Source organism: Amblyomma maculatum, chromosome 8 (assembly GCF_055883805.1).
Source record: "Amblyomma maculatum isolate TAMU_Amacu chromosome 8, ASM5588380v1, whole genome shotgun sequence".
Taxonomy (NCBI): domain Eukaryota; kingdom Metazoa; phylum Arthropoda; class Arachnida; order Ixodida; family Ixodidae; genus Amblyomma; species Amblyomma maculatum.
The window spans coordinates 99,656,480-99,668,678 of NC_139351.1; the positions used below are offsets into that span (position 1 = coordinate 99,656,480).

General features: G+C 45.4%; 1 protein-coding gene across 4 annotated transcripts in view; it reads right to left on the reverse strand.

The window, feature by feature from the left end:
- bt (projectin protein bent) overlaps nt 1–12,199 on the reverse strand; it is a 258,850-nt gene that overhangs the window by 37,959 nt on the left and 208,692 nt on the right. For all 4 annotated transcript variants that reach the window (XM_084576962.1, XM_084576961.1, XM_084576964.1 and 1 more), the window contains 17 exons: nt 11,252–11,357; nt 10,618–10,823; nt 9,880–10,052; nt 8,157–8,286; nt 5,841–6,128; nt 5,657–5,764; nt 5,059–5,250; nt 4,571–4,675; nt 3,945–4,142; nt 3,088–3,390; nt 2,643–2,803; nt 2,179–2,302; nt 1,757–2,056; nt 1,011–1,313; nt 528–646; nt 276–441; nt 13–155 (listed from right to left, as the gene is read on the reverse strand). In XM_084576962.1, the coding sequence (XP_084433088.1) occupies nt 13–155; nt 276–441; nt 528–646; nt 1,011–1,313; nt 1,757–2,056; nt 2,179–2,302; nt 2,643–2,803; nt 3,088–3,390; nt 3,945–4,142; nt 4,571–4,675; nt 5,059–5,250; nt 5,657–5,764; nt 5,841–6,128; nt 8,157–8,286; nt 9,880–10,052; nt 10,618–10,823; nt 11,252–11,357 (3,125 nt within the window). The remainder of the gene's footprint in view (nt 1–12; nt 156–275; nt 442–527; nt 647–1,010; nt 1,314–1,756; nt 2,057–2,178; nt 2,303–2,642; nt 2,804–3,087; nt 3,391–3,944; nt 4,143–4,570; nt 4,676–5,058; nt 5,251–5,656; nt 5,765–5,840; nt 6,129–8,156; nt 8,287–9,879; nt 10,053–10,617; nt 10,824–11,251; nt 11,358–12,199) is intronic.

Below are 12,199 nucleotides of genomic sequence, written 5' to 3' on the forward strand. Positions count from 1 at the left end.
ACAGAAGGTTACCTTGGTGCTCGGATCTTGTTTCTCGACAATGTAGTTGGTGATTGGGCTACCACCATCATCCAAGGGAGGTCGCCATGACAGTGAGCAGGTCTCAGGAGTGATGTCTGATGCCTCCAATGGACCCTGTGGTGGTCCCGGTTTGTCTGAAAAACAGAAAGATGCAAGAAAGGTAAAAATCTCAATCTTTCCTACAGCTTGTTTCTCTTCGCGCCTGTCCACAATTGGCATACCAAAGCTAAAGATCAGTAGAGAAAGAAACGCACCAACAACAAGAACCTTGCAGGATGCACTGTCAGAGCCCTGTGGGTTCTTCAAAGTCAGCGTGTACTTTCCGCTGTCCTCGCGCTTAGCCTTCTTGTTGAGGAACACAGTGAACGCCACATTAACTTCAGTGTGAATCCTGTCATCAGGCAGCACAACATTTCCATTCTGAAAAGCACAGGGATGGAAGAATATTATACCAGGAGATCAAAGAAGAGTTCTGGGCACTGAAGATGGCTTCGATAAGAACTCACTATGGTCCAGGAGGCCTCTGGTGCCGGACTTCCGCTGTATGGCACCCGGATGGTGAACTCTTCACCAGCTAGGACGACAATGTCACGCATGGCGAAGCCACTATCAATCTTGGGTGCAGCTGCAAAAGTGGACAAAGAAGACATTAAGGCAAGCTGTGCAAGGTAACCAGAGCAAAGAAATTATGTTAGTACAGAACCAAAATACTGTATTTCTTAGCCTCACTGACATAACGAATGCACCTGTTGTATAGTTTGTCAAAAATATAAATGTTTACCAATACATTGTCATACACAATGGTTCATTCCCAAACTTTCAAAAATTTTCTGGGAGAAAAAAAGAAGGTGCGTTCATTGTGCTAGTAAACACATGCCAAGAGTGAAGTAGAAGACTTAAATACTCTACAGAAGCGACTGTGCAGCTCATTGTCCCGGGTATAAGGCTGATGTGCCTCAAACCAGGGGGAACCAAAGAGTGGCACTTACCCGGAGGAGGCCTTGCATAGATGCCCTCAGACGCATTGCTCCAGGGCGACTCCCCGGCCGCATTGATGGCGCAGACACGGAATTCGTACTGCTGGTTCTCGACCAGCCCCGGCACCTTGTGTGTCAGGTCTGGAATGGGTGTCGGGGTGACACGGCTCCACTTGGGCTCACCCACTTTGCGCTTCTCGACCAGGTAGCCCGTGATTGGCGAGCCGCCATCATTGCGTGGCTTGGTCCACGAGATGGTGATGGAGTCAGGTGAGGTGTCTACAGCGTGCGGCACTCCTGGAGCCCCTGGTGGGTCTGGGAAAAGTGAAAAGCATTTAAAGTCAGTAGCTGTGAAGCACTTGCATTTACTTAGGGGCAAGCATTCCCATAGCTACCTGTTACTGTAATTGTGCAGCAACAAAATGCACTGATAACATCAAACTATGCTGTTGCCACTTAAGTAAAGAGTGGACTGACTGAAGCTATGCCAGTCGCACACTAACAGACCCGTTTCCGTGACCTGAGAGTAGCACGTCCTAGCGGCATTAAGAGGAGTTTTTCGTCCTCAACCATGATCACTTTCATTTCTCCAACTATTAGCACTTCGCTCGCAGAGTGGAAGACACTTCCAGTGCAGTGGTATATGTTTCCATGACTACTATATAGCAATACTGGTGTAAAATTTTCATGTGCAGTGATACACAAAGCAAACAGCATATAATGCAGCTCAGGCCCAAAACCTGAGCACCCTGTCATACCAAATGGAAGCTTGGCGAGGATGGGCTCGGCAGTTGTTGCGGGGTCGCTGGTTCCAAACTGGTTCTCCGCCATGACCCGGAAGTTGTAGCGGCGGCCAACAATGAGCCCTCGTACCCGGAACGCAGTGCCCACGACGTAGGTGCCAATGCGGTGCCATGACTTGGTACCTTCCTCCTGCTTCTCCACCACGTAGTTGGTGATCTCGGCTCCGCCATCGTCTTTGGGCGGCAGCCAGCGCAGGGTCAGTGAATCACCGTCCACCTCTTCACCACGCAGGTTTTCTGGTGGCGCTGGACGATCTACACAGGAATTTGATTAAAACAAATGCTTGAACAAGGAGGCAGACTCAATTTTTTTTCAGAATTGTCACTCTCGGATACACACTGGCGGTAATCACTGCAATAGAAATCGAAGAACTCACCAAGCACAGTGACTTTACAATAGACTGTGTCAAATCCATGCTTGTTCTTGAGGAAGAGCTTGTACTGGCCCGTGTCATCCCTCTTGGCCTTAGTAACAGTCAAGCTCGCATTCTCCTCCGTAATCTATGGGAAGTGTGGACAAAGTGATTTATGAAAAATCAGACAAGCTACAAATGCATTTGTAACTTGGTATTTGTCCCGTAAAGCTTTCCCCACAAAAGAGATGCGCTCGTAGTTCATCTAGCAAAGTACCATATTAATAGGTTGCATGAAGTGTATTGAACACTAACACCTGATGGCAGCACGACATCAGAGGCACACCAGTTAAGTAGCATCATCATACAAAACGGACGACACGCAGCTTTTATTTTCTTTTCACCAATCCCCAGTACATATAAGAAAAAAATTACAGTGCACTAAAACGTGCAAATGAGTATGGGTTTCTGCGACTACAAATCCTTACCTTGTAAGTCCTCCTAGGCTCTTTGTCATCAAGGTCCTTGTCATTCTTGGACCAGATTGCATCAGGCTTGGGGAAGCCAGTGAACGGCACATTGATGCTGAAGTCCTGGCCAGCCTTCACTACAATGTCCTTCACAGCACCAGCATTGATCCTTGGCTTGTCTGGAGAAAAAACATCCAATATAAATGCTCTAAAAAGAACCACAATGAGCAAAGCGTCTTCACAAATATACTTTTGTGACAGCCTCATCTGCACAGTACCACGAACACAATGGTCCAATCAGCAGCCCAGTATACATTAAAAGCAGCCCTCAGCATTTAAAATTCAGCAAACTGGAGATCTCAAGATGCATTCATAAACAGTCATCAGCACCATCTTAAGCTTATACCCACGCAAGCTTTCAAGCGCTCACTTTGAAGTCTAGTGGTGAGACTCTCTCTCTTACCTGGCTGCTCCTCCACAAGCACAAGCCCGGTGGGTTTGCTTGGCGGGCTCTCGCCAATGTCGTTGACGGCCACCACGCGGAACTCATACTCCTGGCCTTCTTCCAGGTTGGGCACCGTGAAGGTGGTGTCGGGGTGTGGCAGGATGTTGACTGGCGTCCAGTCCTTGGCATCCTTGGGCTTCTTCTCGATGATGTAGCCCTTCACCTTGCTGCCACCATCGCTCGTGGGTTTGTTCCAGGAGAGGGTGACCGAGTTCTTGGTGACCTTGTCCACGCGTGGTGTGTCTGGAGCGCTGGGTGCAACTGCAAAGTTTAAAGGTGAGGCATGTGAACCAAATTAAAGGAGAAAAACTGGAAATTGTTGTGCCTACATTTTTATGTTTACCGGTGCAAGGAATTAAGGCTGCAACTAAGGAAGCAAGTACTATCAGCATGAAATGAAAAACAAAAGAAGAAAACTGAAATGCCAGCATCAAATCGCGAACAGAGGAAATGCGAGTTTCATAAGCACTTTTAAAGGACAGTCTTCATGCTGCTGAAATGAAATTATCCAGCATTAGTATTGAGCTTTCCCCAGCTAAGACTGGCTGTTCATGTTTTAGTTGTCTTGTTTGCTTTTCATTTGTTACCGATAGCAGAGGCAATTGTCTCGAGTGCCTCATATGCTTTGCTCTTTCTTGCACTGATAAATGTAAAACATGAACCACATTCAGCTCTTCTAGGCATCTCGTTCTGTCCACTTCCTCTTCTCAGTGCATAACTGCTATGTCCAATAAGAAACATGAATCTTGTCCAGAAGCCAGAAAGCAGGACTCTTAACGAGGATAAATAAATTAGCAGATTGGTCACACACTCACACTTGGGTTCCTTGGCCACAACGGCAATGCTCGGCTTGCTGGGTTTCCCTGGGCCACCTTCGTTGACGGCAGTCACCCGGAACTCATATGTCTTGCCCTCGGTCAGGTGAGGCACTGTAAACTGGGTGCCGGGTGTGGGAGCAGCATTGGCCTTGACCCATTCTGGGTGGCCCCGCTCACGCTTCTCCACAATGTAGCCTGCACACAAATTCAGAAACTTGCCTATAACAGAGGCAATGTACTTGGCATACATGCAATTCCTGTTAGGGGAGGAAAAATAAAGAGAAAAAAAAAAATAAATAAATAAACGAGGTACATGTGTGTCCAGCAGTCTACAGTTTTTATGTTGTTTCATGTTGTCTAGCTTCAAAAAAGTTTGTCTTAGTCAAAAAAGCAACATAACTAAAATAATATGTATAGCATTAATGGTGAGCAAAATGAGAACTCTTGAGCTGCCACAAATATTAACGCATACCAATAGAATAAAATATTAAAAATAAAACAAACATTATGTTCATTTTCAACACACAGATCTGTTATGCATGAAACAAATCAACAGATGTGAAGACGAAGAACAACACCTCAGTAGCACATATACCAGCTGCTGCAGTATTGAGAGCACTAACCTTGGATGGGGCGTCCACCATCATTGACGGGCGGAGTCCAGGAAATGGTTGCAGCGGTTGGACCAATCTCATCCACCTTTGGCTGACCAGGAGAGTCAGGCGTGTCTGGGCATAACAGGTTCAAACACTAAGAACGCTAACACAGAACTTCATTTTGATGCAGTAAAATTGCTCAAAAACAGTTTTTCAAAAAAGGTGCATCAAGGCTCTAGCCAAAACAAAAATGATAAGCACGCAACTGCTCGTCAATCTATTTGCTACATAATGACAGAAAATGCAAGGAAAAAAAAAACCTGATGCCAAACACAACCAAAAAGAGCTGCCGTTTTGGGCTTCCACAAGGGAGCCTTGTTCGCATTGAATTTATATAACGTCCTGACCTAGCCCCAAAGGATACTCAACAGCAATAATAAGCTTGTTACAATTAACTGTATGATTATTAATGAACAAACACACATTGTTGAAGCTTCCTGCAGAAAAGACATTACCAAAGGGGTTCTTGGCAGTGACTGGCTTGCCGTCTAGTGGCTCACTGATGCCGTAGATGTTCTCTGCCCGTACGCGGAACTTGTACTGTTTGCCTTCCTCGAGGTTGCGGACAGTGTACGTGGTGTTGGGGCAGTAACCCGGCACTGGTTGCCAGAAGTCTGACCCAACCTCGCACTTCTCCACAAGGTACCCTGCAAGTGTTGGCACAGGGGGAAGCACATAACGCAACATGAGACATTTGGCCGCATTAAAACCAATATTTATTCGCAACTTTTTATTACATGCATTCGGGGTTGCGAACTCGGCAGTGCTGCATGCAATATGACAGGAAAAGAACTGTAGCACACAGCACAAACAGAAGCAGCTGCATATGGGTGACTTCACAACTAAAGCATTACTCATGCATTCCCTCAACAAAAAGCACGAGAATGTTTCCTCTGATGCTTTGTGCAAAGAAGCACTAAATGAAAGCAATGAAAGAAATGCTAAGAATTCGCGCACCTAAATGCACATAACACAGTTTGCCTTGTACTACTGCAAGCCTATGTCAGTTTGGATATAAATGGCGCATTCAACACAATGAAGCAGCAATCGTACCAGTGATCTCAGCTCCACCATCATCTTCTGGTTTCCTCCACTTGAGTACAACCGTCGAGCTGGTCACCTCGGGGTATTCAAGTGGTCCCTGGGGTGGCCCAGGTTTATCTGCACGAAGAAAACAACTGCTAATGAGCAACGCGGACCGCTCACCTCAGAATAAGGGTGTTGCCAGACTACGCACCGTAGACAAGGACATCAATGTCGGCCGAATCCTCTCCGTACATGTTCTTGGCCTTGATAGTGTACTTGCCAGTGTCGCCCCTTTGCGACACTGGGATGGTGAGGTTGACGGCCTCATCCGCAGTGTCAGTGCGGATGCGGTTGGTGGGCGGGATCTCCTTGTCGTTGATCAGCCACGTGACGGCGGGAGCTGGTGCACCCGTGAGCGGGATGTTGATGTTGAGCGGATCTCCCGCACGCACTCGAATGCCTTTTCCATACAGGCCATCCAGGTGCAACTTGGGCTTCTCTGCAGGTGGAAAAGGAGAGTGGTGCAGGTGTGTTAGCATGTACTGGGTACGCAAGGTATTTGACAGCACATGTTGACTTCAGGCATGGAACCATATATATCTGACAAATTTTAACGCTATAGTGTTAAAGCCTCCTTCATCGAAAATCCAGTGTCGGCGCAGGCATTGGCGTGAGTGAAAAATCCTAAGCCTAGCGCAGGCAGGCAGTAGCTGACATGGCTGCACATGTAGGGTTGCCTGAAGTTACGCTTGGCAGGAGCTGCTTTATAGTATGTAAGGTGGTAGCCTACACTACTGCGTCATACCCTTAAAGGCGGAGCTTAAGTATACCCCTTTTGGGAGCTGTTCCTATTACTGATTATTTTCCAAATTATGCAATGAATCAGCAACAACTAACAAAATTCAGTTTTGGAAAGGCTGTGCGCTCGGGTCAGGTGTTCCTTCGAGGTGTTGGGCACTAAGTCAGCAATGGCAGCCTTCAGCGAGTCTTTCATGTTAGGTGGCTGTCTGTTGGCCTCCCTCTGAAAAACGCCCCGCACACACTAGGCGGGAGGAACTAGGAGGCCATAACTAGGAGTAACGTGGCCATGAAACTTGTCGGCCAGCCACACCTGGATAACGCAAGTGGTGTGGGCGGAGCCTAATGTTGCTGATAGACACAAGATCTTCCTTTTGAAACAAACTCTATCTATCCACAGCTTTACAGCAATGTCATGCACCTCCATATATGCAGCAGCATTAACCTAAAGTCATGCAAAAAGTGTGGTGGCATGACGCCACCCTTGTTGCTGACAACGGCTAACACCACCACAGACAACAGAATGGAAATTTTGTGTGACCCACTGTAGGCATCTCATCAGTGCTCTTCATTTGAAAAGAAAGCTGCGCACTTTAGCAAAATGGCATTCCTTTGGCCTAGTTGGTATGATTCTTGTTGTGGATGCCAGCATGAACTTTGGGACGAGGGAGACACATGGAATACATTGCTGAACACAGAACAGCGATGTGTTCTGTGTCTCCCTTGCCCCAAAGTTCATGCCGACATCCACAACAAGAATGTGCATTCCAGGCTTTTTCAGCTTGCTTAGCAAGGGCTTGGACTGGAGAAGATGATTCTCCTTATTTTTATTCGATATAAATTACCTTCTCTTCATGACGTAGGAATGGTACATCAGGTTTGCAAGCAGAGTGAGCCTTACAGTCAACTCTGCGACTTGGAGCTCCTTCACAATGGCCCTCATTGACTGCCATCTCAATGATTTGCACCTGCTGAGAAAATCGGGTGTTCAGGTGGCATTTGACCACTGACTACGCTTTGTCCTTTCCATCACAGATGCCATGTCACCGCCAGGGAACGTAAACTAAACACTAGAACTAAACTAAACTACTCAGTGTGAAAGGTAAAGTGTCAGTAAACAAGAAGCTGCATGCATAGATAGAGTGGTGGGACTGCTGGTGTCTATGGTGGTAGGGAATAGTGTTCTCAAATATTGTACCTCACGTATCCTGTATTAGTATAGAGTGTTTTCAGGTGGTATAGAAAGTAATTCTATTTACCAAGAAGATTAAGATGAGGACAACCTGATGTAAGCCACTGGTCAAGTAACATTTCTTTCAACATCTGCTTGCAGTTGCTAATGTGTACAGCTGCATCAACTGGATACTATGTTAGTTCAAATACTTACTATATTATTTGCCAGCTAGTGTTGCTCTAGATATTGCAGAGAATTGTAGCTTTTGGATGAAATATTACACATTACTGGCACATTTCAGCTGAAACAGATGTTGTAGGTGAATAGCTCTGGCCTCGCCTCTACTTTGACTTACTCATTACCCTCTGTGGGCCTGTGAAATTCTAAAAGTAGCAAAAAGCTCCCAACATGTGGCAAGGTTCCGCAGTTGGGTCAGGTAAAAGAAGAGAGTTTTTGCGTGCCATCAGCAGTTCGTGCTTTTTTCAAGAGTGGTTCAATGCTTTCTCGGTACACACTCCAAGGAGTCAGGTTCCTCCTCCACCACTTTGGACTCACCTTTCATTGGCTTGGCTGCAATGGGCTTGGAAGCCATGCTTGGCTCACTGGGGCCAGCTGCATTCTTTGCAACCACCCTGTACTCGTACTGGTGTCCATCCGTCACATCCTTGTCTGTGTACTCGGGTGTCTGAAGCACAGTGCAGGTTGGTGGATTAGTGCTAGGGGACACAGTCATGAACAGTCGGTGTTTTTCGAAATGAAGAAATGTACTTGATGTGTTACTATGGCTTGCAAAGGTGAAGCTAAATTAGTAAACCTTGGAGCTAAATGCACACAAGCTACGCTAAATAACAAGGCTGAAAATAAACTCTTACGGGTTCAAAAATGCAACTTTCCTATTCAATGCTATGCTGTCACTCTGCACAGTTCAGCAGTGTACAAGAGTGGGTGAGCGTCAAATTGCGGTTGGCGCATTTAAGGGTAACTTCCATGCCCCAGAGGCTACCAAGAGAACCAGCAGCTTGCCCTTGAATTACCTACAGCATGTCCAACAGACTGAAAGCCAGTGCAAGAGGGCCAGGTTCATGACGTGCAGTCCGTGTTTTCATTACCGGCACTTAAAGGGAAGGTGCACCGGTTTTAGATTTCGATGAGTTTCGAGCGGTCGAATGATTATAACGTGTACTTAAAGCATGCGAAAAATCTTGGCGCTAGCATTTGAAACAATGGCGCAATTAGCGACTAAAATCGCCACGGCTATCAGGCTTCACTGCACTGCGCAGCGACGCATGATGACGTCATTGACGGTACCGGTACGTTTTCTGCATAGACACACTTGGTTTGCAGAAATGAAAAGAAGGCTGCCGAAAACAAAGCCCTAGAAATGTTGATTAGCACCTTCAGAAAACGTGCAGCAGTACGTGGGCGAAGACAACGAACATCATAAATAGTACCGTCCGTGACGTCATCACTGAACTTCTCCGCAGAACTTTGCTGCTGTGAGGAGAAGCTCGAAATGTAATCGTCGATTACGCCATCAGTTTGAATGCTAGCGCAAAAACACTTTGCATGCATTACCTACAGCCTATGTAGATTTGAACCCTTGAATATCGCGAAATTCTCGAAAAGTGATGCAGCTGCTCTTTAAGTACATCAATTCATGACTTTTTCCTTATACGTGGAGATTCATGAATGGCAAAAATGCACACTGGCCTTAGGTGCACCACAGCCACGTCTCTGTCAAACCAACCTGAGATGGCATAAATAGGTCAGCTCTATTTCTTCAATTTTTGACTACCTCAATTTTGAATGGCTATTTTTACAAAAGAGTAGAGAATATTATTGAAACGAGGGGGTCGCTATGGCATACCTATGAAAAGAACCAACGGACACTGAAATCAAGGAAAGTATAGAAAAATGCTCTTTTTCTTTAATTTCTAGTGCTCACGAATGGAAAGTTAGTTCACCTTATATCTGGCTTCATTCATACCGATTTTCGCAAAAGCTTGACATAGCTTCGACAAGTACAGCAGAGCTTCTATGTGATCTTTCATTCTTTTTTTTTTTATGTATCATACTTGCATGTAAAAGATATTTTGAGCATTTTTTTTCGGAATTGTTCAAGAAAAAGAAAGCTTTCAATTTCAATTTGCTTCAAACTAAAAAAGTAAACAATGTTTGCACAAGCCAAGAGAACTCCATTCATGCGATGACAAATTCTTTGGTTTGGCATGAAATATTACACCAGTTTAGAGCAGAGCATGTAGCCAAGCTGACTCACTCGAACGGGCTCCTTGTTGACGCGCACCCAGCGGTTAGACTTGGTGTCCCTGCGTTCGATGTCGTAGCCGGTGATGGGAGAGCCGCCATCATTACGTGGTGGCTCCCACTTGATTTTGATGAAGTCACGGTCGTGATCCACTGCCTCAGGCTGACCAGGCTTGCCCGGGGTACCTGCATTGAAGTTTGCAAGCACGAGAACGGATCAACATAAGCATATTGAAAAATATACCACGAGAGATCATGACAAAGTAACTCCAGTCAGTGAAGACCGTGCCATTAAAAAATGTGAGCCAGACTTTAGTCCTGCTGTGCAGAGACGGTGCTCCCTTTCTTGAATTTCCCTCTAAATTGCAGCATGTAACTATTTTACGGCCCTTTTTTATTTCCCTGCAGCAGAGTACTGCAGTGTGACAGTGTGCATTGAGGAGGCTGGCACCCAAAGTCAACAGTCCCCATAAGTACATGCATGATACTAGATTTATTTATGCATTTATTTATTTATTCATTTACAGATACTGCTAGCCCCTTTGCAGGCTGTGGCAGTATTGGGGAACAATGATATAACAATAAAAATGTTTGTTCACAAAAATCAAAAGACAGAGCTTTTTAACACAGCCAAGACACAGACGAGCATAATAATGAATTACGCTAGCGAAACACATGTTCATGCAAGAAAAACAAAAAAAGAACTTTGCCAAAACCAAACAGCCATGCTAAAGAGATGGCAAAAACTTACCATACGGGCTCTTGGCAATGACTGGGCGAGTGGTCGTGAGTGGCTCGGACAAGCCCTGTGCATTCTCAGCCATGACCCGGAACTCGTAGGCAGTTCCTTCAATAAGCTTGGGCACGGTGGCATCGGTGGCAGTCGGGGGCACGAACGAAACCGCAGGCACCCACTGGCCTCCATGGGTCTTGTCCCGCTTCTCGATCACATAACCACTGAAGAAGAACAAAGCTGCGGCTGTGCGACTTGACTACGACCACGCAGAAAGAACCCGCTTTGGCATGCCTATGAAATGCATTTCTCTTGAGGTCTTGCAAGGACCATGCTACAAGACATTAATAAAAATAAATTATTGATGACTATAACTATGTCACTCACGTTCTCAATGAGAAAAGGCAAACAATTAAATTCTACGAGTGTAAGCTAATATATCTAGTCGAATTTGTTTCACAACCAGCGCTCCCTTTTCTGGCAGAGCTAGATATATTTCTGTAAATGCCGAAGTTCTACCATCCACTATATATTTTTTTGGCATATTTGCATTTACACAGGCATCTATACTAATGCAGAACATTTGACGAGAGTAGCACACTAGCTATTTTATAATGCACCTCTCTATTTTCTCGGTCAATGAACAACTCACGTGATATCACTTCCTCCGGTGTCCTTGGGTGGCTTCCAAGAAAGCTTCACATGGTCTTTGTCCACTTCGTCGACATTCAGAGGTCCTTCCGGAGGGTTTGGCTTGTCTGTAAAACAATGAAATATTGTTGGTTATCAGAACCTCATTTTCCCAATATTTAAACAAAATGTTGCATGCACCTTATTTGTATTCTCCATGAACATAGGAATGTAAATGACGTAAACGAATCACAGGTTTGTTGTTTTAGACTTAAAGATGTGAAAAGCAAGGACGATAGCAAAGCCACTTTAGTTAAAACAAAACGTTAAAAATTCCTTAGCCACCTTAGTTAAAAATTCATAAAGTAAGCAAACAATGTGCACAAAAAACAAAAGAGTAGAAGGATGATAGTAGCTTGCACATTTCTTGGGCCTTTTAAGAATTGAATACTAATACAGTCGAATTTAGGCTACATTGAGTTCACAGATTACCCCTTCGAAAATCTTATGTAAAAGTATAGAAAAGTTGCATCGTATATCTAACTCAAATTTCACTGGTCATTCAATAGCTCTGCACTATGTACTAAAGGTGCACCTTCCTCAAAGACTACCGCATCACCCCCAGTCGTTTGCCGCGCAGTGTTTGCCAGCCACGTGTGGAAGAAACAAGAGAGAGCCGGCTCGGTGATGGCTGGTTTAGAGCAGCGTCATGCTCTGGAAAGTATGCCCCAATGACGCACGTATCTGTCATGATTGTTTGGCGCACGGCAGCACATGAAGGAATAAGCGGGAAACAGTTTGGCAGCGGCCGGTATGGAGCAGAGGCAGCGAATGCAGCCGTGGCATTGAGGAGAGGGGAACAATGTGGAAGAGTGAAGCGCAAGAGTGCACACATTATTACTTTCCTCCACGAGTGTGCAGAAGCAATTCTCTCTCCCCTTCCTCTCTGTTTTCCTGTATTCGTTTGCAG